The sequence below is a fragment of the Loxodonta africana genome, chromosome 24, assembly GCF_030014295.1.
Source record: "Loxodonta africana isolate mLoxAfr1 chromosome 24, mLoxAfr1.hap2, whole genome shotgun sequence".
Lineage (NCBI taxonomy): Eukaryota > Metazoa > Chordata > Mammalia > Proboscidea > Elephantidae > Loxodonta > Loxodonta africana.
In genome coordinates, this window is record NC_087365.1 from 48147103 (window position 1) to 48173400 (window position 26298).

Here is a 26298-nt window from a genome sequence, read left to right on the forward strand (position 1 = left end):
TTGCAGCTACACAGTTCTGCAGTGTAGTGTGAAAGCAGCCATGGACAGTACTATGAATTATATAAATGAATAAACAAATGAGCATGACTGTGTTCTAGTAAAACTTGACTTACAAAATAGCAGCAGGCTGGGTTTGACTCGTAGACTGTAGTTTGCTGATCCCTGATTTAGATTGTTGTTTAATATTTTATAACCAAATATTATTGTGAGAATTTCATAGGATTACCGAATTTTGGGGAGGAGGGTGGGGGAGATTACACATCTGAATGTATTGGAGATGAGAACCTTTATGGGAGACAGCAAGACAACCCTGTTACAAAGGAAAATGTGATGTGATTTTTTTATGTTTGCAGGGTTATCCAGGTTTCCATAGGAATATACTATTTTCAGTTTAATTTGTAAAATGTTTTTTATAATTCAACAACCAGAAGAAAAGGCTTTGTTTAACTTGAAAATTTTTGAGAACAGTTCTTAGTGAGTAAAAAATGAAAAGTGTTCCATCTTTTACCTGTTTGAAAGATGAGCTGAATAGATTGAAGGTGGCGTGAATATAGTTAGGAACACTTGGCTTTGGATTTAAATTTTAAAGCGTCTAGTTCAGAAATGACAGCTCCGTATTCATGGTAGCGTTAAAGTTGTATGTTTGAGTGTTCTGTTTTTTCTTATATGAGGATGAAGAGGAAGCAGGCTTATTGGAGCTCTTAAAATCCCAGATTTGCGATAATGCTGCACTCTATGCACAAAAGTATGATGAAGAATTTCAGCGGTACCTGCCTCGTTTTGTCACCGCCATCTGGAATTTGTTAGTTACAACAGGTCAAGAGGTTAAATATGATTTGGTAAGATGAGAATGGAGACAAATCATTGAAAGATACTCTCTTCACCACCTCCCCTAGGAAAGAAACTGGTCAGCTTTGCCTTTAATAATGTGAACTTTTTGTGTTTTATTCCAGTTGGTAAGTAATGCAATTCAATTCCTGGCTTCAGTTTGTGAGAGACCACATTATAAGAATCTATTTGAGGACCAGAACACACTGACAAGTATCTGTGAAAAGGTTATTGTCCCTAACATGGAATTTAGAGGTAATTATGGCAGAGTATGAAGCATTTTCAGGGGTTAAAAGCTCTTGGTTAAAAAAAAAAGTGTAAAAATCAATGTCTTTTAATATTTTCGCCTCATTTCTTTTTGTAACATATTTATTATTTATTAGTAAATAAAACCTCGTGTGGATCATTTATTGCTTGTTTTCTAAACCTAGAGAGAAAATGTGGTAAAATGTGGTATCAAAGGTATTTGTGAAGCGAGCACTGCTATGAAGAGCTCTTTTGCGTACTGTGGAGATTTTTTCATAGAAATATTGAACAAGACTTGAAAAATCCTGTTATACTGAGGGAAAGTAAACTATCTAGGGTCTCGATGTAGAGAAAGAACCTGGTTTTGTTAGATTTAGTAGTTCAGTTGACTTGAGAATAGCATTGATGAAACCCCACTTAGTTTGTATCTAAGATTAAATAGTCCTGAGTGCCTGTATTTGTATACAGAATGCCCTTCCCCTTTCTAATAGTCAGGAAGAGCAAGTAGTAAAGGTGGACTGGGTTGCGTTTTATATCAAAGCAGTCATTAAGATCAGTGGTTCCCAGAATGCCAGCCTGCACCAAAATGAGGACAATAAGGGCATTATGTAGTGTATTGTATTTTCATAAAACACTGATTTGTTCAAAGGACTGATTTTATTCTGATACCGTCCATCTTTTTTGGTGTTGAAGTGGTTGTTAAGAAATAATGGTGGTATAGTTGTTAGGGTTTTTTTTTTCTTTTTTTAATGTCCTTATGTAGCAAAATAAAATGCTGGCATCCCTAGATTGGTTCCCACCATTTACTTTTAATATTTGGTTGGTGAGATCTTACTCTGGACCCTGCCACGTTAGAACAAGTGAGCCTGTATCACAGCGGTTGAATTACCTAAAGCTTCTCAGGGTGGTAATTGTTGCTTACCGTGATGATTAAGAGTATATGAAGTAGTCATTTGATGGAAAAGTATGTATTGCTGTGAAAAAGACAATTTTGCATACTCACCTGCTTACGGAGTCGTAAAGTACAAAGACTTGTCATGGCTTTTCGGGGGTTATCTGAAATATCAACTCTCTTTGTAGCTGCTGATGAGGAAGCATTTGAAGATAATTCTGAGGAGTATATAAGAAGAGATTTGGAAGGATCTGGTGTGTATTTTGGTTTTTAACTGTTAGTCTCTTAGCAATCCAGTTTTAAAATCATTCTTCTGGTAAATGTGAGGAAGAGTGGGAGTTGTATATGGGCATCATCTCAACGGGCCTTCGCTGGAGAAATGTTTTTCTTTAACTTGTAAACCTTAAAAAGCAGCTCTTCTGTGAGCTACACGCAGTATCAAAGGTTGAGTCATTTGTCTTTCCTTCCTTATGTACTTGTTAGTGTTCCTCCCACTGCTGTGACCTTGTTAGCCTTGTTGTCATTTTGTGTTTTTTTTTTTTGTTGTTGAGGGGAGTGCTCTTTTCACTAATTTATGTTGCTTATAGCTGTCAGAGGGCAGTTTGTTTCCTTATGAACTTGCTCAATGGTTGATGGTTATTTCTTTCTCCCGTGATTGTATTTCCATTTGGTTTTATAGATATTGACACTAGACGCAGGGCTGCGTGTGATCTTGTACGAGGATTATGCAAGTTTTTTGAGGGACCCGTGACAGGGATCTTCTCTGGTTATGTTAATTCCATGCTGCAGGAATATGCAAAAAACCCATCTGTCAACTGGAAACACAAAGATGCAGCCATTTACCTAGTGACGTCTTTAGCGTCCAAAGCCCAAACACAGAAGGTGATTCTTTTCAATATGGTTTTGTTTCTCAGACTTGTCAGTGACCACAGAAGTCAAGAAGTAACCTACTTATCTGATGATAGAGCCTACTCTGCCTAATAACCAGATACAATGTAATCACCTGTTAGTTCTCATTAGAATTTATGTCATCTTCAACAGTGGCTTTATGTTGATGTATTAAATACTTAAATTTGTAATGGACCAAAAATGGACGAGATGCCGCACTTGTTACCTTAGCTGAGACTGATGTATAAAGTATGCTAAACTTAAATTTTGCTGTTCTTTAATTTAGGGACATTTCTTTATTGTCTATTAAGATAGTCTTGTTTTATATGTAAACATTTTGTGTTCATCTCCATTTTTAATGTGGTTTTCTAAAGTTGCCTAGATTTCTAATGTGGTAGGTAGATCTATGTAAGTACTTCATATTATTTTATGCTGTTACAAATTTGCTTTTCAGCACGGGATTACACAAGCAAATGAACTCGTAAACCTGACTGAGTTCTTTGTGAATCACATTCTCCCTGATTTAAAATCAGCTAATGGTAAGTTGTGTGACACTTCTCTTTAGTACAGCTTACAGCATTATAAAAAAACCAAACCCAGTGCTGTTCAGTCGATTCCGACTCATAGCGACCCTGTAGGACAGAGTAGAACTGCCCCATAGAGTTTCCAAGGAGTTCCTGGCGGATTTGAACTGCCGACCCTTTGGTTAGCAGCCATAGCACTTAACCACTACGCCACCAGGGTTTCCTACAGCATTATACCTACTAATTTTTATTTGCATCTTTTTTTTTATGCTACAGAGTAAGTCACATTCTGGCAAAAGTTGTAATAAGGCCTCTACATAACAATGACGATCATAAAACTGGTTCCTGTACTTATTGCAGTTATTTCTTTCATTGAATAAAATCTTAAATGGCTTCCTCAGATCCTGCCCCGGTCAAATGAACTTTCTATAAAGAAAATGTCACTTGTGTAGAAAGAAAAAAGAAGTAGGTCTGAGCCATAACTGAGTTTTAGTTTGGTGTGTGCATAGTAATTGTACTTGTTGCATTTTCCTTTTCGTTTGAAAAATTAACTCAAAAATAGAGGTAAATTTCAAAATACTTGAAACTGATAAATATTGAGGATAGTTTCCTATAGAGAATATGTTAATCAAGCTAATATATGTGTGTGTGTGTGTATATATATATATTTCTTTTTTTTAACATTTTGCATGAAAATTTTTAAATACACTCAAAGGCAGAGAGAAGAGAATGTTATAACTAACTTCCATGTTACCATCTTCCAGCTTCAAAAATTACTAGCATTTGGCCAGTGTTCTTTATCTATCTCTCGCACTCATTTATATTGCCACCACTAGAATGATTTAAAAGGAGCCCCGGTGGCACAGTTTTAAGTGCTTGGCTGCTAACCAAAAGGTCACTCATTTGAACCCACCAGCTGCTCCATGGAAGAAAGATGTAGCAGTTTGCTTCTATGAAGATTACAGCCTTGGAAACCCTATGGGGCATATCTGCTCTGTCCTATGAGTCGGCTTGACAGCAAGGGGATTAGAATAAAGCAAATCCCAGCCAGAGTGATGTGTTCTTAACTCCAGATAGCTACGTTGTGGGAATTAGAACATGGTCCAAATTATTTTTACTCAATTATATAAGTAATACACAGTCATTTGTAATGTAACTCAAAGGTAAGGGCAGAATTAATGGCTACATAGTAGAACATTGTATAATTAAGTAAGCTTAGTTATTTGACATTTGGGTTACCAAAACCATTTTTAAAAATTTGATAATATTGTCACTACTTTGATAGTAACAGTCTGAATAATTAGCACTTAAGTAACTATGACTTTTTATTCTTTTAATAGTGAATGAATTTCCAGTTCTTAAAGCTGATGGTATCAAATATATTATGATTTTTAGGAATCAAGTAAGTAGCTTTTCATTTATTATATCCCAGCTTCCCTTCCATGGTGCTGTGGAATCATTTGACATCCACATGTAACAAAATTCACAGTTCTTCTGATTCTAGCCCAGGCTTTATTTTCCTTAACTGTTTCAAAAATGTCACTTTATAGGGTTTGTTATTAGAATCCAAACAAAGTCCACACATTGCTTATGCTTGATTTTTGTCTCAAGTCTTTTGATCTACAACGGGGAGGTCCTCCTTCCCCCTTTTATGCATGTTATTTATTGGAGAAACCAGTAATTTATTTTGTAGGCTTTCTCACATTATGCTGTGGCTAATTGCATCTTCATGGCACAGTTCTCTTGTTCCTCTGGTCCCTGCATTTCTAAATGAGCTGTTAGATCTGGAGGTTTCATTTAGATTGAGATTCTTTGGAGAGGGACATGAATACGTCATAAGTACACTTTCTATTTCATTTAATCAAGACACACATCGTGTCTGGTTGTCTATTTTTATTGCTATTAAGAGTGATCAGTGGGTTCAGGTGAAGAAGAAATTTTCCCTCATCAGCAGTTTTTAAAGAGCGTTCTCTTAAGTTGATGTATGCATCACATAACATACAGTTCACCATTTTAAAGTGTCAACTTCAAAATCTTACCAAAGATGCAAAAGACCTATACAAAGAAAACTACAAAGTACTAGTGCAAGAAGCTAAAAGGGACCTACATAAGTGGAAAAACATACCTTGCTCATGGATAGGAAGAGTTAACATAGTAAAAATTTCTGTTCTACCAAAAGCCATCTGCATATACAATGCACTTCTGATCCAAATTCCAGTGACATTTTTTAATGTGAGGAGAAACGAATCACCAACTTCATATGGAAGGGAAAGAAGCCCCGGATAAGTAAAGCATTACTGAAAAAGAAGAAAGTGGGAGGCCTCACTCTACCTGATTTTAGAACATATTATACAGCCACAGTAGTCAAAACAGCCTGGTACTGGTACAACAACAGACACATAGACCAGTGGAACAGAGTTGAGAACCCAGATACAAATCCATCCACATATGAGCAGCTAATATTTGACAAAGGCCCAGTGTCAGTTAATTGGGGAAAAGATAGTCTTTTTAACAAATGGTGCTGGCATAACTGGATATCCGTCCGCAAAAAAATGAAACAGGACCCATACCTCACACCATGCACAAAAACTAACTCCAAATGGATCAAAGACCTAAACATAAAGACTAAAAGGATAAAGATCATGGAAGAAAAAATAGGGACAAAGTTAGGGGCCCTAATACAAGGCATAAACAGAATACAAAACATTACTAAAAATGACGAAGAGAAACCAGATACCTGGAAGCTCCTAAAAATCAAACACCTATGCTCATCTAAAGACTTCACCAAAAGAGTAAAAAGACCACTTACAGATTGGGAAAGAATTTTCAGCTGTGACATCTCCGACCAGCGCCCGATCTCTAAAATCTATATGATTCTGTTAAAACTCAACCACAAAAAGACAACCCAATCAAAAAGTGGGCAAAGGATATGAACACACACTTCACTAAAGAAGATATTCAGGCAGCTAACAGATACATGAGACAATGTTCTCGATCATTAGCCATTAGAGAAATGCAAATTAAAACCGATGAGATTCCATCTCACTCCAGCAAGGCTGGCATTAATCCAAAAAACACAAAATAATAAATGTTGGAGAGGCTGTGGAGAGATTGGAGCTCTTTTACACTGCTGGTGGGAATGTCAAATGGTACAACCACATTGGAAATCTATCTGGCATATTCTTAAAAAGTTAGAACTACCACACAACCCAGAAATCCCACTCCTCGGAATATACCCTAGAGAAATAAGAGCCTTTGCACGAACAGATATATGCACACCCATGTTTTTATCGCAGCACTGTTTACAATAGCAAAAAGCTGGAAGCAACCAAGGTGTCCATCAAGGGATGAATGGATAAATAAATTATGGTATATTCACACAATGGAATACTACACATCGATAAAGAACAGTGACGAATCTGTGAAACATTTCATAACATGGAGGAACCTGGAAGGCATTATGCTGAGCGAAATTAGTCAGATGCAAAAGGACAAATATTGTATAAGACCACTATTATAAGATCTTCAGAAATAGTATGAACTGAGAAGAATACATTCTTTTGTGGTTACGAGAGGGGGGAGGGAGAGAGGGTGGGAGAGGGTTATTTACTGATTAGTTAGTAGATAAGAACTACTTTAGGTGAAGGGAAGGACAATACTTAATACAGGGAAGGTCAGCTCAACTGGACTGGACCAAGAGCAAAGAAGTTTCCGGGATAAACTGAATGCTTCGAAGGTCAGTGGAGGAAGGGCGGGCGTTTGGGGACTATGGCTTAAGGGGACTTCTAAGTCAATTGGCAAAATAAATTCTATTATGAAAACATTCTGCATCCCACTTTGAAGTGTGGCATCTGGGGTCTTAAATGCTAACAAGTGGCCATCTAAGATGCATCAATTGGTCTCAACCCACCTGGATCAAAGGAGAATGAAGAACACCAAGGTCACACGATAACTATGAGCCCAAGAGATAGAAAGGGCCACATGAACTAGAGTCTTACATCATCCTGAAACCAGAAGAACTAGATGGTGCCCAGCCACAACCGATGACTGCCCTGACAGGGAGCACAACAGAGAACCCCTGAGGGAGCAGGAGAACAGTGGGATGCAGACCCTAAATTCTCATAAAAAGATCAGACGTAATGGTCTGACCGAGACTAGAAGAATCTCGGCAGTCACGGTCCCCAAACCTTCTGTTGGCCCAGGACAGGAACCATTCCCGAAGACAACTCATCAGACATGGAAGGGACGGGACAATGGGTTGGAGAGAGATGCTCATGAAGAGAGAGCTACTTGTATCAGGTGGACACTTGACACTGTGTTGGCGTCTCCTGTCTGGAGGGGAAATGGGGAGGGTAGAGAGGGTTAGAAACTGGCAATACGGTCACGAAAAGAGACTAGAGGGAGGGAGCGGGCTGACTCGGGGAGAGTAAATGGGAGTAGGTAGTAAGGTGTATATAGGCTTATGTGTGACAGACTGACTTGATTTGTAAACTTTCACTTAAAGCACAATAAAAATTATTAAAAAAAAAATAAAGTGTCAACTTCAGTGGTTTTTAGTATATTCATTATGTTGTGTAACCATGACCCTCGTCTCATTGACAGTTTTATTACTAGTGTACACAGGAAACAGCAAGACAGATGCTTGTGGTTTTTTCCCTTTATCAGTTTCAGAGTAATGAGTTAGTGCCCTAGCAACTTTCAGAGATGACAAATTAGGATTTTTATTGATTGTTTTGTACTCTAGTTGCTCCACAGTCGTTGGCCGGGGAGAGGCTCTTCACATGGTCTCCTTATGTTTTCTTGATATAAACTTCTTGATGTAAACTCAGTAGCCTTTGATAGCTTCCCTCCTTTCACGCCTGACAAGATGTCCGAGGCTTATCTTGTACATCCCCCACCCCAGATCTGAATTAGCACCTCTTAAAGGTGGGAAATGTTGTTGAAAGACCACAGTCTGGGTGCTAGGAATACTGCTTATGAGTTGTCATTGGTTCTAGGCTTTTTCCCAGGACAGAGCTAGGAAATAGATGTAGAAGGAAATAGGAAAAATCCTATTGATAGTAAGCAATTCACATTTAAGGTTATAAAGTCTTTAGTTAACTTTTAATTTTATATTTATATTTCTGGTTACTTACCTTGTCCTAATATGTTTGTTAACGGTTTGAAAAGAACAGTATAATACTAATGTAAGACTACTATTTGCACTTTAATTTCTTTGTGATTCTTTTATGTCCTTAGGACATTATCTTTTTAGCTACCAGCTTAGTAAACAATTAGTTTCATTTGTTTGTGAGTTTTTCTTTGTTTTTGCTTTGGGGGGAGCATAGAAGGGGCTGTTCTACATGATTCCAAAAAATCAAAACGATAGAAAAACAAGTTATTTTCAGAAAGGTCTAGCTTTCATCCCTGTACCTTTCTCCTTATTTTCCCCCTCCCTAAAGGTAACCATTTTTTGGTTGGGTTTTGGTTTATTTTTCCAGTACTTATTTTTGAAAATAGAACTAAATACCTATCCTGTGTACATTTATATTTCCCTTGTCCTACACAGAAGACAGTGCACTGTGAATATTTTTGTACTTTGCTTTTTTGTCACTTAAAAATCCCGCATATCATGCCACAGTATGTACACATTATCCTCATTCTTTTTTTATAGCTGCATAGTACTACCACGGCTGACTCAGCCGCCCCTGTGGATAGACATTTTGGTTGTGTTCTGCCCCTTGTTCTTTTAAATACTCATACCTTGACTAGCCTTGTTCATGTGTCGCTCTGTACTTTTGCCCTTGTAACTTTGGGGTTGATCCTAGAAGTAGGATTGGTAGATTAGAAGGTAATTGCATATGTAATTTTCCTGGATGTTGCCCAATTTCCATTCATAAGGTTGTACCATGTTGCATCTCTTTGAAAAATAAATGAGAACGCCTGTTTTCCCAGTAGAGTATGTTGGAGCTGTGCCAATCTGATAGACGAGACATGGTGTCCCATTGTAGTTTTAATTTGATTTTCCTTATTTGAGCTAGGTTGAACACTGTACGGGTTTATACTTTTATTATGTGTTTATATATCCATAAAAATCATATAGTATTCTATAGGTTCTGCAACACCTGGGTGTCGCCATAAGTCAGAATTGACTCAAAGGCAACATGGTTTGGGGATTTTCGTAGGTTTTAAATTTTTATTTTGGAGCTTTGATTTTAGTAGATGTAGCCATAATTCATTTTTTAACAGTTGCATAGTATTCCATCATGAGGCCATGCCACAGTTTATTTCCTGTGGGTGATTCTTTAATTTCTTCGTTTTCAAAATAATAGTTTTGGTGTGTCTGTCAGTATTTGCCAGGGTTGCTATGCTACACAACCTTGCCAAGCTACTGTATTTTCAAGATTCAGTGATGTATGTTCTAGATTTTTAGAGGCTTTTAATTCAATTTATAACTCTTATTTTTGCCCCGTTTTTTTAAAAAAGAAAACGAGGCACAAAGAGGTTCGATGACTTTTCCAAGAAATATCTAAGAGTAAAAAGTATAGTTCTTAAAATTTGGTGCAGTCTTGGTCTGCTTCTCCTTGATGTTATTGCCTATTTAGATAAGATTTACCCTCATCTTAGTTTTCTTAAGTTTCTCAGAAAAAGAATTGGAAAAATGAACATGAATTGAATTGTTATATAGAGGCGTATTTAATTTCTCAACAGTATAATCTTCCATTGTAAGAGTGTTTTAAAAAATCAGCTTTTTAAATCAGCAAGTGCTTCTCCTTAATTCTCTTTTACTCTAGGATAGCATCATGTTTTTAAGAGTGTGTGTGTGTTACTGTATTTTTTCAGGTACCGAAAGAGCACCTTTTAGTCTCTATTCCTCTTCTGATTAACCATCTTCAAGCTGAAAGTATTGTTGTTCATACTTACGCCGCACATGCTCTCGAGAGGCTGTTTACTATGAGAGGGCCCAACAGCGCCACTCTGTAAGTACATGGTTCTAGGCAGTTGATACAGTTTTTAGCTCAGGATGGAGGGCTGTTGTATACTTCGTCAGAGATGTGTCTGAATAGATTGATAATTTCATTAGTAGTTAGGAAAAGAAATGTGTACTTTTTACTCAGTTACATTCTGTCTCCTTCCAAAATGAATTTGAGGCAGCTTACCAAAATAAATAAGCTATGACAGAGTAAAATTAAATACATGAGGAAATTGGGGAGCACAATAAGTGAGGAAAGGTTAATCAACAAAAGTATTACATCAAAGGGGGCCCTGGTGATGCAGTGGTATAGAGTTCGGCTGCTAACCAAAAAGGCTGGCGGTTTGACTCTACCACCCGCTCCTTGGAAACCCTATGGGGCAGTTCCACTCTGTCCTGTAGGGTTGCTGTGAGTGGGGGTCAACTCGACAGCAACAGGTTTGGATTAGTTTGGTTTATTATGTCAAAGGATTCTGTACAGTAGGTATAAAAGCTCCTGAAATTTTATATGGAGTTTCCTAGCAGCCAAGGCAAAAAAGAAAAACTTGGTGAATTAAAATAGTCACAATGTCCATGAGATTTAAAATCACTTAGCATCTCAGAAGTGGGTCTTCGGTAAGGGACGCTGTGAAGTTAGCAGTGTTTTCAGCAACATCATGCAGCAGTTATTTTCACATGGCTGTTTTTGTAGCCTCTCTCAGTGCTGAGATACAACACAGCTGAGTGAAAGTAACTCTCTGGAAGCCAAGAAGTAGCTCTTCTGACCTGTTCCAAGGATAAAACATAGAAGAATGGATAGTTTGCTTATCTTTCAGGCCATTCTGTAGCAGAAATTTAGCTTTGGTCAGAGGTGGGTAATAGTTTGGTTCTTTGCTCCATCAAGAACCTGTAGTACAGATACTTTCAGTGTCCAGTTAAGGGTTTGGAGGACATTCCTTGAGGTGAGTCGAGACAGTACCTATCTTCAGACCAGAGTTGATGCAGAAAACAGTTTTAAATTTGCTCTACGTGGAAAAAAAGAGATACTGAAGCCCCTGAGAGTCCAGGTCCTGTTAGAGGTACGATAGATAGGAATCAAGGACTACCTTTGCAGCCTTAGATTATGTTGAGTTTTCTTGGTTTTTGGTTTGTTCAGTTGTGTTTAGTCCCAGATTTGCCTTCTTTATGAGCTTCACAGTAGCATATAAGAAATGTTATTTCCCTAAGCTGTCTGCCAGTTGTCAGTGGTAGGAGATGGCTCAGTCTTATGCTAAGAATCGTGATTTAGTGGTTAGTTGCTAAGGGTATTCCACAGTGACAAGCTCAAGAGTTGGTAGTGACTGAAAGCTGTTTTTTCATCTATAGCTTTACAGCTGCAGAAATTGCACCGTTTGTTGAGATTCTGCTAACAAACCTTTTCAAAGCTCTCACACTTCCTGGCTCTTCAGAAAATGAATATATTATGAAAGGTAGGCCTTTTTCCTGGTATACAGATAGTAATTAAGTATCTAATCTCAGGTTACATAGTTTGTGAACCAGATACTGTTTGCCAAGAATTCAGTAGGTTTAGATATTTTAAAATGAAAAATACGGTTTTGTTTATACTAAGTGTTTTCAGAAGTTTTTTTACCTTAACTTGATATAGCTCCCCTCTTACAGAAAAAGCAGCAAATTTTTTTTTTTCTATATTGAATTTCTTGAGGGCAAGAATCAGGTTATGCAAGAAACGTTCATTAAAGGCCTGCTATCCTAGATCTTGGTGCAGTGTGCACACAGCAGACCCCCCGCAGATCCTGCCTTTATAGACAGATGTACTACCAAGGACACAGGCAGCTGTAACCACCTGCCAAGCACAGTAGGAGAGTCCCCTGGCTACTGATTTCAAGGACAATCTCAGTCTTAATTGTTGCATCCAAAACCCATGGGAAACACTTTTCAAAGAAATGATTTCAGACGCCTTCAGCCTGGCTCAGGACGCCTGCTGTGTGTGTGTGTGTGTGTGCGCGTGTGCGTGCGTGCGCTTAGCGCTACGCATCTCCCAACAGTAATGTGTAGTTATTTTTGTTTTGTGTCCATTTCTATGAGGGCAGGTAACTGGTCTGTGGTCTTCAGTGCTGTATTCCTAGGGTATGCAAAAGCATTAAGGTTGTAATACCTTCTTAATAAATATCCTTATGTGAGTGAATAATGAAGGAATTCATTGGCAGCCCAGAGGAAGGGCACCTGATTCATCCTCTCCCAGCTAAGGGAATGGCTTTCTCTAGGAAATGATGTTTAAGCTGAGGTGTGAAGGGTGAGTGGGCCTTTGACTCAGGTAGAGGAAATCAAATCCAAAGTTTTAGAGGCAAGAGAAGATCAATTTCTATCCCTGTGCCAGGCGTGTAGTAGGCGTTCTACTTGTAAACGTGTGTTCTGTTTGTGGGAGGAGATAGCATACGTTTTTACCTTAACAATGTATTTATCTCTCATGGCAAATATTCTCAGGCATCTATTAATGAGCAGTAGTTTTGCAGCTTGGGTCCTTCTGTGGCTTTATATAAAGCACTCGGCTGTTAACGAAAAGGTTGGTGGTTCGAACCCACCAGCCATTCCACGGGAGAAGGATGTGGCAGTCTACTTCCGTAAAGATTTACAGCCTTGGAAGCCCTATGGAGCAGTTCTGTTCTGTCCTGCAGGGTCGCTACGAGTCAAAATCGACTCAACGGCCGCAGGTTTGGGTTTTGGTGGCTTTATGTGTATTTTTAGATTTTCCTTAGGCTCTTAATTTCTCTTTCGGGAGAAGATGGATTCGTGGCCTTCATTTTCAGTTTCCTGTACAGTTTTTTAAACACTGAGGTCATGTTTCCTGTAGGCTTGAGATAAACATTTCCTGCCACTGCTACCTAAGTGACAGAGACGACCGAGGCAGTTCTCCAAGGCACTTTAGGTTGCTTTGCCCTCCAGCACCACGCCGCACTCCCACGCCCCATCTCAACCCACTAGTTCTCCTATTTGTCTATCTCTTTAGTCACTTAATTAATTTTTCTTGTCCATTTTTGATTCTTCAAGCCTTGGGCCTTCTGGAAATACTTGAATATTTCCCAGCTAAATTTTGTAGCCAACCCATGTCCCAATTTTAAAAGGATGGGAAATGTAATTTTTAAATTGAGATAGCTACCTGAGGATTGGTTAAGCTTATTACAGTTTTAGCTGATGAATTAATTAGTGTGGGCTTTCCCCTCCCCTTATTTTTTTATTTTTTAAGTGACAAAATGTCTTTAATTTGAAGGCCTTGTTTATAGCAGGTGTTTGGAAGTTGAGAACCTACAATTTTGATTTCTGATGATACTGAATCCAAATGCAATTACAATAAATAATTTCTTAAACAGTTCCTTATTGTTTTATTCTGAATTGTAACTGACCTCTGTTTTTGTATTTACAGCCATCATGAGGAGTTTTTCTCTCCTCCAGGAAGCCATAATCCCCTACATCCCTACTCTCATCACTCAGCTCACACAGAAGCTATTAGCTGTTAGTAAGGTAACAGAGCAATTCCGAAAGTGCACCCATTTTTTAACTTACCTTCCAATCTGCTGGGCCCTCAGAACTCCCTGATAGTAGGTCAGACTTGGGAGAAAGTCTGTGAATTCTTCCTAACCAGCAGTTAATAAACTTTTCTAAAAATGTAGGGATGGTATTCGATTGGATTCATGTGACAGTCACCTTTACCTGCAGGCTCAGATATTTTAATACATTTTTATTCTGATTACAAAAGTAACATGTTGATTTGTAGAAATTTGAGAAAGTTGGGGTGGTCTGAAATCGTGTCAGGTGGAGGGTGACAGGCTGTGTGCTGAAGGACGTAAGAGGCCGTCGGGCCTCTGTAGAACACAGGTAGCTCGTCCTCTGTCGTCCTTGCGTCCTTATACTTCCCAGCAGTAAAGTACACTCTGGTCTAAAATGTTATGTATAATTTTGTTTATATTTAGATATTAATACTGAGTTTTAGAAAATAAAAGATCTGTTTAAGGCTGACAAAATTCCACTTTTAGATGCTTATTCCTGACTACTCTATGAAGGGAGATACATTCACAGAAAGTACTAGAGGGACCTTGAAGAACAAGGTGATTATTTTTCACTAGTTCTTGGTAAGGATCTTGGACTACTTTGGGTCCTGGAGGAGCAAGGGAGAAGGAAAGCAGTTATCCACCCACCCCCACACACACCCTGCAAGTACAGTACACATTCTCATTTTCCGACTTCATCAACTTTATGTGGTAGCCTTCCAAGAAAGATTTTGTTCAAGGAAATAAGGTTTTGTTGTTTTAAAAAAAGAAAACCACTGATACGGACAATCATCACTGTAGATACCGGCATCAGGGCCCATAGGAGTTAAGGTTTGCCACAGTCCCACACCAGGCTAGTGGCAGAGCCAGAATTTACGTGGTCCTACTCCTGCTTGTTTCTTCACCACCACGTCATTTCTATACAGTGATGGCTTTAGGACCTGTTTTTACTCCTGCTTGTTTCTTCACCACCACGTCATTTCTATACAGTGATGGCTTTAGGAGCGTGTGCAGGTATGAGAAGGGTCCTTACTGCTCTGAGAGCTAAGGCTTGTGTATTACCTACGTATGACTCGGAGTATTTTTTCCATAGTGGACTTCTGTCCACTAAAAACAAACTAGTACTACTAAGTACTGCTGCTTTTTTAATTTTAAAGTCAATTTAAAATTTCAGCATATATACAGTCTTTTTAGTGTAACTGGTATTTTTTTCTTAATGTTGATGACGAAGAAATAAGTGGCTCTCTTTTAAATGTGTTTTACAAAGGTTAGATGTGTTTTAATTTAGTTATTAAAAAGTCACTTGAATTATTAGAATAATTAGCTTTTCATTATTATTAAATTTCAGAACCCAAGTAAACCTCACTTTAATCACTACATGTTCGAGGCAATATGTTTGTCCATAAGGATCACTTGCAAAGCTAACCCTGCTGCTGTGGTAAACTTTGAGGAGGCTTTGTTTCTGGTATTCACTGAAATTTTACAAAATGATGTGCAAGGTAAGTAAAAGGAAGTTACCTTTTCTAAAAGAATAAAATGATGACAGTAGCTATAAAATGCAGCCTGCCTAAGATCTGTGTCATGTTTATCAGCGCCATTAATTCTGAAACTAACAGCTGTGTTTACTTTTATCAACAGAATTTATTCCCTATGTCTTTCAAGTGATGTCATTGCTTCTGGAAACACATAAAAGTGATATCCCTTCTTCCTACATGGCCTTATTTCCTCACCTCCTTCAGCCAGTGCTTTGGGAAAGAACGGGGAACATCCCTGCGCTAGTGAGGCTTCTCCAAGCATTCTTAGAACGTGGCTCAAACACTATAGCCAACGCTGCAGCTGACAAAATTGTGAGTCAGATTTGTCTCGATATAGTTCCAATTTTCTAAAGTAGCTTTGAGGAACTAAGGATATCAGGTTTTAAATTGTTTTTCTTTTTTTTTTATTGTAAAAATACATAGAACACAACATTTGCCAGTTCAGTGGGTTTTTAAATTTAATAAAGAGCGAGGTAATTGGTAAAAAATGTTAATGTGTTTTTTATTAGGATTAGGTATCTTTCAGTAGTTATCTCGGGTAGAAAAACTTTAAAAATAAGAGTCAAATGGATTAATTTCAAGAACTTGAAGGGCATGTCGTGGTGTGTGTTTTTTTTTTTCCTACATTTCAAAGGTAGGAACTACAGAGAAAAGACTAATTCTTTTTAAACCTGTGTGTCATCTGTTTTACTGTTTTTTTTTTTTTTTTTTATTTGGTCTAATTCGTTATAGCCTGGGTTACTAGGTGTCTTCCAGAAGCTGATTGCATCTAAAGCAAATGACCACCAAGGTTTTTATCTTCTCAACAGTATAATAGAGCACATGCCTCCGTGAGTGCAAATGTAACTTCATTGTGAATTTAATCAAAGATTTTCTTTAGTACTCAGAAAAATGCTGTATTCATATTGTTGCTTTTTTGTTCAATTTTTTAGGGAGTCAGTTGACCAGTACAGGAAGCAAATATTCATTCTACTATTCCAAAGACTTCAGAATTCCAAAACAACAAAGTTTATCAAGAGTAAGTAAAGTCATTTAGGTGTTCCTATAGAAGTGAAGGAAAGTGGCTAAAACCATTGGAACTTTGTCTTAGTTTCCTAGGGCTGCCATGGGAAAAGGAGCCCTGGCGACACAGTGGTTAAAGCGCTCGACTGTTGACTGAGGTCGGCAGTTCAAATCCACCAGCTGCTCCAAGGAAGAAAGCTGTGGCAGTCTGCTTCCGTGAAGATTTATAGCCTCGGAAATCCTATGGGGCCGTTCTACTCTGTCCCATAGGGCCACTATGAATTGGAATCGACTCCATGGCAGTGAGTGTGGTTTGGCTGTAGGAAAATACCACAGAGTCGGTGACTTTAAAGAAATACATTTTCTCACAATTCTGGAGATTAGAAGTCAGAATTCAGGGTGTCAGCAGGCCTGTGCCCTCTCTCTGTGGCTGCAGGAGAAGATGTTTCCTTGTCTCTTTTCAGTTTCTGGTAACCCTGCTGTTTTCTCTGTGTTCCTCAGCTTGTAGCAGGACCCTTATATACTGTCTTGCTCCCGTATATGTGACTGTTTCCATGTCTGTTCTGCCCTTTTATAAGACAGCACAGGAAGGGCCCAACTTATCCTCCAGTATGATGTAACCAATAACAAACAAAAAGTCCTATGTTCAGACGCAGTCACATTCACAGGTTATAGGGGTTAGGACTTCTTCTCTTGGAGGGACACAATTCAATTCAATAACAGACTTTATGGTTACAATCCTTTTATCAGTTATAAATGTTACATATAAAATATTTTTAAATGTTTGTGTTCTCCAAACACTGAATCACCTTCAAATGTATTGCGTTCCAAAGGTTGGTTAGGAAGTTTAGATGTCAGAACATTTTTCCAATAGAAATAATTTCATATCAGAGAGCAGGTCATTGCATAAGTTCCAGTGTACCTATTCCTTACCTACCTCTGATCTTGTTACCGACAGTTTGCATTTATGACACTAGTAAACTATTACCTGACTATTTTGCGTGTTTGTCTGGCAGCAAATGCCAGGGTATGAAGTGAGAGTAATGCTGGCTGTGATGGTTAAAGGTTATGGGTCAACTTGGCTGGGCCATGAATCTCAGTGGTTTGGAAGTTATGTAATGATGTAGTCATCCTCCATTTTTGCATAATGACCTGGTCTTTGGAACCTAACCATGTTGATAAGTGAGGAGTGGGTGTAATTGAGTTTTTAATGATTACAAATGTTTCATTTGGCAGAAAGCCCTTTTGTGTGTCAAGACCTAAACCTTAGTGCAATAAATCATTTATATTGACATTCAGTATCTTCTTTCAACAGGTTTCTTAGTCTTTATTAACTTGTATTGCATAAAATATGGGGCATTAGCACTGCAAGAGATATTTGATGGCATACAACCAAAGTAAGTTTGTTTTCATTATTTATAAAAGGGAAAAATTATTTGACCTCTCCTTTCAGCTCAGACCAATATATGTTTTATACAGGATTTCAGGTTTCTTGATGCAGTGATATTTCTGAGCTTTTCAAAATATTCTTGGGGTGTTGAGTTGTAAAGAGGAAAATACCTGCAAAACATGGCCCTAATTCCCCACCAGGTTATTGCACTCTCACGTGCTCATCTCCACAGCCAGTGTTCTGTCGGGAGGTTGGTAGTGTTTTCAGGAGCCTGCTCTGTAAAGACCAACGGCATGACTTTTTAAACGGGAAAAGCTTAGACCAACAAAACTTTGCCTTTGTTATTTAGTGTATACATAAGAAATGTAATTAGGTGTTATTTTGCATTCATGGCAAAAGGAAGAGTTATAAAGAAGTGATAGAGCTCAGCTTCTGGGGGAGGAAACTCAAATCAGTGTCTGTACTGGATTTTTTGAAAAATAACCCAAAAGGAGTACCAGAGAACATGAATTTGAGCAATAGGGAATGGTGAGGAAATCAACAGTCTCGTGTACCGCTAGTGGGAGCCTAAGTTGACAGTCTTTCTAGAGAGCAAAAAATATGCACTCTGTATCCAGAGCCTTACCTGGTGTTTCCATTTCAAAGAATTTATTAAAGCATAAACAAGATTTTGCATAATTTCGAATCTTGAAAAACTTTGCTTCTAGGATGTTTGCAATAACATAGAGTGATTGATTGGCCAAATCCTTTTCTTAATACAGCCATTAACATTTGCGTAGTTGAAGGTATGTAAGCAAAGTAAGCAAAGAAAGGTAGGTTATAATCCAGAATTATTAAAGCTACTTACCACTAGATGATGCTGGGATGAGTGGTTTTTTTTTTTTTTTTTTAACTCTTGCTCTTACTCTGTTTTCTAGTTTCCAATTTTTCAAGGATTTCTTGAATAATGAAAAAAATCAGGGAGAAAAATAAAGCTGTAAGGATCTTCCCTGAGCACGGACTTACAGTGATATAAATGTTCATTTACAGAGTTGATGGCACGTGTCCACAGGGAGAAGTTGGTTTTGTCAGCTCGAGATTTCTTAATTCATTTCAGTTGACAAAATAGGCAGCTTTTTAATTTAATATTTTATTCATAAGAAGTCACTGAGTATAAATAACATCTCAGCATTTCACTTTACAGTGATACTCTAACGTTGAGTGGATTTATTTTGCTTTAATTAATAGAATGTTTGGAATGGTTTTGGAGAAAATCATTATTCCTGAAATTCAGAAGGTGTCTGGAAATGTAGAGAAGAAGATCTGTGCAGTTGGCATAACCAAATTACTAACAGAATGTCCCCCAATGATGGACACTGAGTATACTAAGCTATGGTAAGTACACCATTCTAATTTTTTTGGAAATTATAGATTCTTTTCCTTATGACTGCAAAATTAACCAAGTATAGTCCTTTGAGACTAAGAGAATTGGGTTCTGATCTTGACTTCTCCACTAGCAACAACCTTGTGCTACGTATGACTTGGGGACCCTTCTGGGCCTCCTAACTGGTTCTTAGCTTTGCTGGGGGCATCATGGACTTTGAGAATCTGATGCAAGTGGTCTAGATGGTCTCTAAGACAGTTTAATGACAGAAGCCCAACCAAACTGGCTAAGTCTTTATGAGGGGGGAACTGAATGGGGTGGCTTTTCTCTACGTCTTGCTTCTCCTTATTTTGGTTTCACTCAGGCAGCCCGTTGCCATGAAATGATGTGGCAACCTGAGGTTTGTATTTTCTAACCAAAGGCCTAGCATTGAGTCGTCTTGGCTTGGCTTGGGTCACATGCCCTTCTAATTGGCCAGGCCTGGGTCACACAAAGGAGTCTTGGCTGCTAAACTAAAGGCTGGCAGTTCAAACCCACCAACTGCTCTGTGAGAAAAAGATGTGGCAATCTGCTTTTGTAAAGATTACAGCCTTGGAAACCCTATGGTTCAGTTCTCCTCTGTCCTATAGGTCACCATGAGTCAGGATGGACTTGATGGCGAAGAGTTTGGTTTGGGTTTTTTTGAGGGGTTGTGGGGGTGGGGGGGTCACACAGGCAGAGCTTGAGAGTTTTGGGGGTCAGGTAGTTTCCCAAAGACAAACTGGGGTGCTGTGGCTGAAAGAATTGAAGAATGATGTCTGGATAAGCGTAAGGCACTAATGTCCATCTTCATTTCAAAAGTCCCTTCCTACTCTTGAAACTGTATGTAATTTTGTTTATCTGAAGAACTGCTACTTATTGTTTAAGTTTTCAAAGTATTTTCTTTTGTCTTCACATTTTTCTAATCCAGGACTCCTTTATTACAATCTCTGATTGGCCTTTTTGAGTTACCTGAAGATGACACCATTCCTGATGAGGAGCATTTTATTGACATTGAAGACACACCAGGGTACCAGACTGCCTTCTCACAGTTGGCGTTTGCTGGGAAAAAGGAGCATGACCCTGTAGGTCAAATGGTGAACAACCCCAAGATCCACCTGGCACAGTCACTTCACAAATTGTCTACTGCCTGTCCAGGAAGGGTGAGTATCTGTGTTGTCAAAGAACTACAACTGTGGAGATTTTATGGGGAGGTGAGAGGGCAGTGCTTGTGCCTCTCTTCATGGGTCAGCATCATTAAATTACGTCTCAGACTGAGTTATAGGCAAAGCTGACTTTTCTCTAATTATAAGGATGTGTCCTTTTTTTCTCTTTATGACATACTGCAGATATAAGTTAAGCAAATGATTTTAAGAGTTATGGGGGGGTAGGATCTTTGAATAGAAATGTATTTATTTTCCACCTGTAAATAATCAGTCTAGTATAGAAAGCATGAATCTATTCTTAAAATGTGGGCTTTTTTTTTTTTTTTGTACTGCAGTATACTCAGATATGAAATAATGGAACCTGGACTAAACCTACTAGTGGCTGTAGAGTTGCGTTTAGTCAGCACTTTTTACAGAATCTTATGTTATCTGATATTTATATTTTCAGTATTTCCTTATGAAAAAGTTCACACATATACAGAAACGAGTATGATGAATCCTCGTGTACCCAGTTTCAATAATTATCAACAGTTTTCCAATATTCATTTACTTTTTTTTTTTTACATAACCATAATGCTGCTATCATACCTAATAATGGTAATCCCTTATGAATCTGCTTTTTTTAGACCCATCCATTTTTTAAGGCATAAAAGTAGTTGAGTCACTTTGGAATCCCTTTGACAGCGATTTATGACTGACTGCTGTTTGGTAGAACACGGGGTTTGTGTTAGCTCAGCAGGATCTCCCAACAGCCGGGCCGAGTGTTTCCAATCTCTTGCAGGTCCCGTCAATGGTGAGCACCAGCCTCAACGCAGAAGCTCTCCAGTATCTCCAAGGCTACCTGCAGGCGGCCAGCGTGACACTGCTTTGAACTGCATTTCTCTAAGAGGCTGATAATAAGCCCCGGATGCTTTGTGAGGAGATGATCATGTAGAACTTTGAGCAGAGCTGTGCTAAAACAAAGCAAGTTTTCCTTTTGAAGTTGTCACAAAATCCGTCTTGTAAAGGATATTAAATGTTGCTTTAAGCTTAACCTGGAGCAAATTAGGTGATTTGTGTGGTCATAAATATAAGTGGGTGACTTTTCCCTTTGCATCATCAGTGGACCTACTATTAACTGACCTGGACTGAGCTGAGCACTGGCACTGTTTGGGCCATTGAAGTTGTCGACGAGCACTGGCTGTGCAGACTTTCTTTTACTAAAGCCTTTTGTTTTGAGACCATTGTCATTTGTACTTCTCTTGTCTTTGTATTTTTGTCTGTTTCCTAAGCTTTTATCAGAAATGTGAATAAGTAAAGAATCGCTTGTATGATTTGCCAAGCAGTGCACATTTCATAGTTTTAAATCTATAATCAGCAATAAAGAAAGCCCTAAAATACGTATTTAAGACCATCTTAAGGCCAGGTTTTCAGAGCTCTCTGATGCTTTGGTAATGAAGAATATCTTTAAATCTCTCGCTTTTTCCCTCCTGGAGTCCATAAAATTGTAATTTCTAAATAATCCTAACTCACATTTAGTGCTTTTTACAAAGAGGAAGGGAACATTAATTCAGGCTTAGAGTTTATCTACTGGAACTTCATATAGGAGTTCCTTGGTGGCAGCGTGAGCTGTGGACAGGCAGTTCCTCTGTGGAACAGGGGAGAGAGGCGCTGCTTGGCCTCACGTGCTCTTGGGAGGACTTCCGGCCTGTGGATGTTTGATCGTTTTCACAGTGTCTTTTTCTGCACATCAGAGGTTGCTTGGAACTTTTCAAACCATAGCATCTTGGAAGCCTGAGGTCTAGGAGAAGCAATTTTAAGTCTATTTGAACCCATCTGATATTTTGTTGTTGTTTGACACAGTAATGGAAGCATTAAATCATATATTACTACTTTGGCTTAATCAGTCATTGGTGGAAGGATTCTGAGATATCCTTGGAATACATTTTTAAACTACAAACAATTTATTCTAACGCAAATAAAAGCCTAGGGCGGGAAGCACAGAATTGGTGGGGACGGTTGCTCTGCGCTTGGCACTCAGATTCGCCCCTAGCATATCTACGTGGCTCGCTCTGGCTAAAGCTCTGGAGAACTTCTGTTTCAGCATCTTAACCTCAGAGGATTGCGTAAGTCCTGAATCTTTTCCTTCCGGAATTACGAGGAAGTAGTAGATGGTGGATGGTTCACCTTTGTATAGTGCCAGCAAGTGGGCCCTTTAAAATTGTTTCTGAAGAGGAAGACGGAACCTTCTACTTTCCTTTACTCTGGCATAATTCATTAATCAGTATTCTCAGTTAATTGTTTTTTAAAAAGCTTTAAACTGAGGTTTCTCATTCCATTCTCTAGGACAGTTTTTACGTCTGACTTTTAAGGGCGTTGTTACGAGGTGGCAGGCTGACGTTGCTGTAGGGATTTGACACGTTTTAGTGGCTGCAGCTCAGCGGCGAAGCCCAAAGAGCTGGGTTTGCCAACTTTGGGGTCAGGTAGACCTGGGCTTGAGGTACAGCTCTGCCACTGACTGTGCCCTTGAGGAAATGCCTTAACCTCTACACTTCTCTTTTTCTCTTCTGAAAAATGAGAATAATAATACTTACATGTACTACCTCAGTTTATTCTTACAACTACCCTGAAGGTAAAGTACCTAAGCAGAGTGCCTGGTACAGAGTAAATACTAAGAAATTAAAGCTGCTATTGGTTTAATTGTTTTAAGTAGCAGGTAATTGGGGCCTTGAGTGGGAGGAGTGGTTTGTTACTGAGCAGTGGAGACCACCACCCTATCTTACTCAGCATGCAGCAGTCCTGGTAGGTGGAAGGCTCTTTGTGGAGTATAGTCCTGGCCTACATGTGTCCCCTGCCCCCAGGGCATTTTTAGATACTGGGAACCGTCTTTGCAAAGTTCATCATGAGAGCTTCTTGCTGGGTCCACTGATTCACCCTGCTTTTATAACCTATTTCTGATTGTAAGTATATCTTATCTGTAGGAAACTTGGAAAAAAAATGAAAAATCATTCATAATCCTGCTTACTTCAAACATTTTGGTTCTTTTCCTTCTTTCCTGCTAAACAAAGTTGAGAACATTCTGTATATATAGTTTTATATATATATATATATAATATAACTTAACATACTTGGTAAACATGATTTTTAGTGGCTATATAAGGGTTTATCATTTGGATATATCATTATCAAATTATATGTAATTATAACCATTGTTGGACATCTTAGCATTTTCTGATTTTTATAAATATTAATCTTTTATAAATAACTTTTGAGATGAACATTGTATACATTAATCTTTGTTTACACTTTGGATTGTTTCCTGAATGTGGAACTGCTGTCAGGTGCTTTGATTTTGACTCGTAGCAACCCATGTGACAGTAGAACTGTCCCATACGGTTTTCTTGGCCGCCATCTTTACAGAAACAGATCGTCAGGTCTTTCTCCCAAGGAACCACTGGGTGGGTTCAAATCTCTAGCCTTTTGGTTAGCAGTAGAGTGCTTAACTATCTGTGCTACCAGGGCTCCTTAAGTTAGAATTACCCTGTAGAAAGGTTGTGCCAATTTATATATCATACCCACAAAAAAAACCCAAAACCCAGCCCGTGCTGTCGAGTTGATTCCAACTCCTAGCGACCCTATAGGACAGAGTAGAACTGCCCCAGAGTTTCCAAGGAGCGCCTGGTAGATTTGAACTGCTGACCCTTTGGTTAGCAGCCGTAGTACTTAACTACTACGCCACCAGGGTTTCCACCATACCCATGCTGGCCGTTATTTCTTTTTATTTTTGCCACCATAGTGATGGGTGAAAATGGTATTTCATTTCTTAACTTGTGGGGCATAATCAGTTTGGCATTTAATCAAACTATTATATGCGTACGCTACAATACCCTGTCCCTACTTCGACTCTTGGAAACAAAACCTTTGAAGCAGCACTGCCTTTCGTATTTTTAGAGGTACTTCCTTAATTCTTTACCACTACTTCTTGATATGTCAACCTTAAAATATGTGTTAACTCCCTGCTATGAAAAATAAGGATTTAGCTCACTCAGCTTCTACCCTAAGTTTTTTCAATTATATGACTTTATGGTTCTTTTTATCTTTAAATAATCATCTACCTCTTCCTTGTCCCATTAGCTTTGGTCCAGATCTCCTGAATCTCAGTATTGAAGATGAGGGGCTCACTCTGGCTCCACTCTCCACGTTAGCTCTGTCTTCACTGTCAGAGTAGGTAACATTTCAGTCTGGGCAATAATCAGCTCTTTTCTGAACCTTTTTAAAAGTTAGAAAGCAATGGACACTACCTGCTTGAGTTGTTAGGATGGCATGAACAATGCTTGGTGTGGGCCAGGCAGCGGGCAAATATTACTTTTCTTTCTCCCCAGGTCCAGTGTCTTGACTTCTGTAGCCTTCAAAGGAGAGTGTTCTTAGAGTCAAGGTCTGTGGATTGGTTTTTTTCCTCATGCTATATGAGTTCCTTAAAGTCATGTCCCATTTTAGCTTGAATTATATTTGGATACTGACTTTCTTGGGGATTTTTTTTTTTTCCTGAAGTTTAATTACCTTTCTTTTTCTCGTGAATAGAAGCCATCTTTGTCTTTACCATGTCAGTGAGGCCTACTAGTTTCTTTTTCATCCTGGGTGTTGCATGGTACCTGTCTCTTCTCCAGAACATTCTTTTCACAGCTCACTGGCTTTTGTGGGCCACAGTGGTTCCTCCCGTATGGGCTCCCATCCCCATTGTGACTTGTCCCAACCAGTGTTCCTCTTTGTTACCTCACCCATCGAGACACGCCCACCCACTTTTTAAGTTGTTGTAATATCCAGTTAGTTTTTCCCGCATACTTCTACCCAGTGACCCAGAACCCAAAACTGCCTAAATATCACAGACCCAGTCTCGGCGCTGTTTCTCGTCATTGAGAAATACATGTGTATCTTTGGGCTTGAGGATCTTAACAGGTCTGCTGTCCTGTGTTCCTGGGATGTGCAGGAACATAACAGGTTGCACAGCTGGATGGAGGCAGGACTCATACCGGGTAACCTGGCTCCGTGGCACATTAGTCTAACCACTGTGCTTGACGGTCTGGCAAAAATTAGAAACAGATCATCAGTTAATAAGGGAATGAGGCATCTTGCTAACAAGTTTTTTTTTAATATAAATACTGTGTAGAGTTTTTGCCTTTGTGGCATTACCTTATCCCTTTTCACAGGGCGCTGGTAAAAATGGGTCAGCTGCACACCTGCCCCTGGGCACAGTCCTTTATGCAGACTGTGGACGTGACCTTTTGTTCCATTTCATAAAAGCCAAGTATATGCTTACAACCCTGTACTTGCTGGCAAGGTATTTGTTTCAGAAACTAGGTGACTTATGTTTGTGACTGCAAGGGATGACACAGCCTTCAGGCATGGCAAAGGAGCGCCATGGGTCCTTTGAAGACAACTCTTCCGCCAGAAGGCATTTTCCAGTGAATTCTCTGATGCGCCAGGGCCCCCTGATAGAACACTGCCCTGAGCTGAATGGTCAGCTCACCCAGCCCCCCTTCTCTGGGGTAGCTGTGGTCCTAGTAGTGAAGGCAGTACTTAACAAAGCTCACTGTTGGGGGAGGGGTCCAGCCACAACGGATGTGGAGTTATTTACCCGTTTTTGGGTTTCCTCCCTTATAATTTGGTGGGTGTAAGAGAAGAATTTGGCAATGGGAATGCACTGTCCATGTGAAAAAGCGCCACAACAGGTCAAGGAAACATGTTCTCAGATCTGATGCAAAGGGAGGGCTCGTGAGAAATAGGAGACAAAATGAGAGAAGAGGCTTATTTACCTTGTGCTGGAAAACAAGCTGTCTCCTCTCAAGCAGTGTCAACGCATCCGTGTCTCAGGAGGTAACGGTCGCTGCTCAAGGAATTTGGGTTTCTGCTCAAACACCAGCTGAGAAGACAGATCCTGAGTCTTTGTGAGTCTGGACCTGATGCCAGCAGGACTAGGCAGAGGAGGAGCTT

General features: G+C 39.1%; 1 protein-coding gene across 1 annotated transcript in view; it reads left to right on the top strand.

Moving 5' to 3' along the window:
* The window catches only part of CSE1L (chromosome segregation 1 like), a 44859-nt gene extending 23306 nt beyond the window's left edge, over positions 1-21553 (top strand). The window contains exons 9-25 of the mRNA XM_003411758.4: positions 672-839; positions 954-1083; positions 2155-2220; positions 2646-2848; positions 3309-3393; positions 4719-4780; positions 10201-10337; positions 11675-11778; positions 13731-13828; positions 15203-15353; positions 15493-15701; positions 16122-16219; positions 16322-16407; positions 17707-17788; positions 19009-19155; positions 20094-20325; positions 21110-21553. Of these exons, the coding sequence (XP_003411806.2) occupies positions 672-839; positions 954-1083; positions 2155-2220; positions 2646-2848; positions 3309-3393; positions 4719-4780; positions 10201-10337; positions 11675-11778; positions 13731-13828; positions 15203-15353; positions 15493-15701; positions 16122-16219; positions 16322-16407; positions 17707-17788; positions 19009-19155; positions 20094-20325; positions 21110-21199 (2148 nt within the window). The 3' untranslated portion in view covers positions 21200-21553. The remainder of the gene's footprint in view (positions 1-671; positions 840-953; positions 1084-2154; positions 2221-2645; positions 2849-3308; positions 3394-4718; positions 4781-10200; positions 10338-11674; positions 11779-13730; positions 13829-15202; positions 15354-15492; positions 15702-16121; positions 16220-16321; positions 16408-17706; positions 17789-19008; positions 19156-20093; positions 20326-21109) is intronic.
* The last annotated feature ends 4745 nt before the right edge of the window (positions 21554-26298 follow it).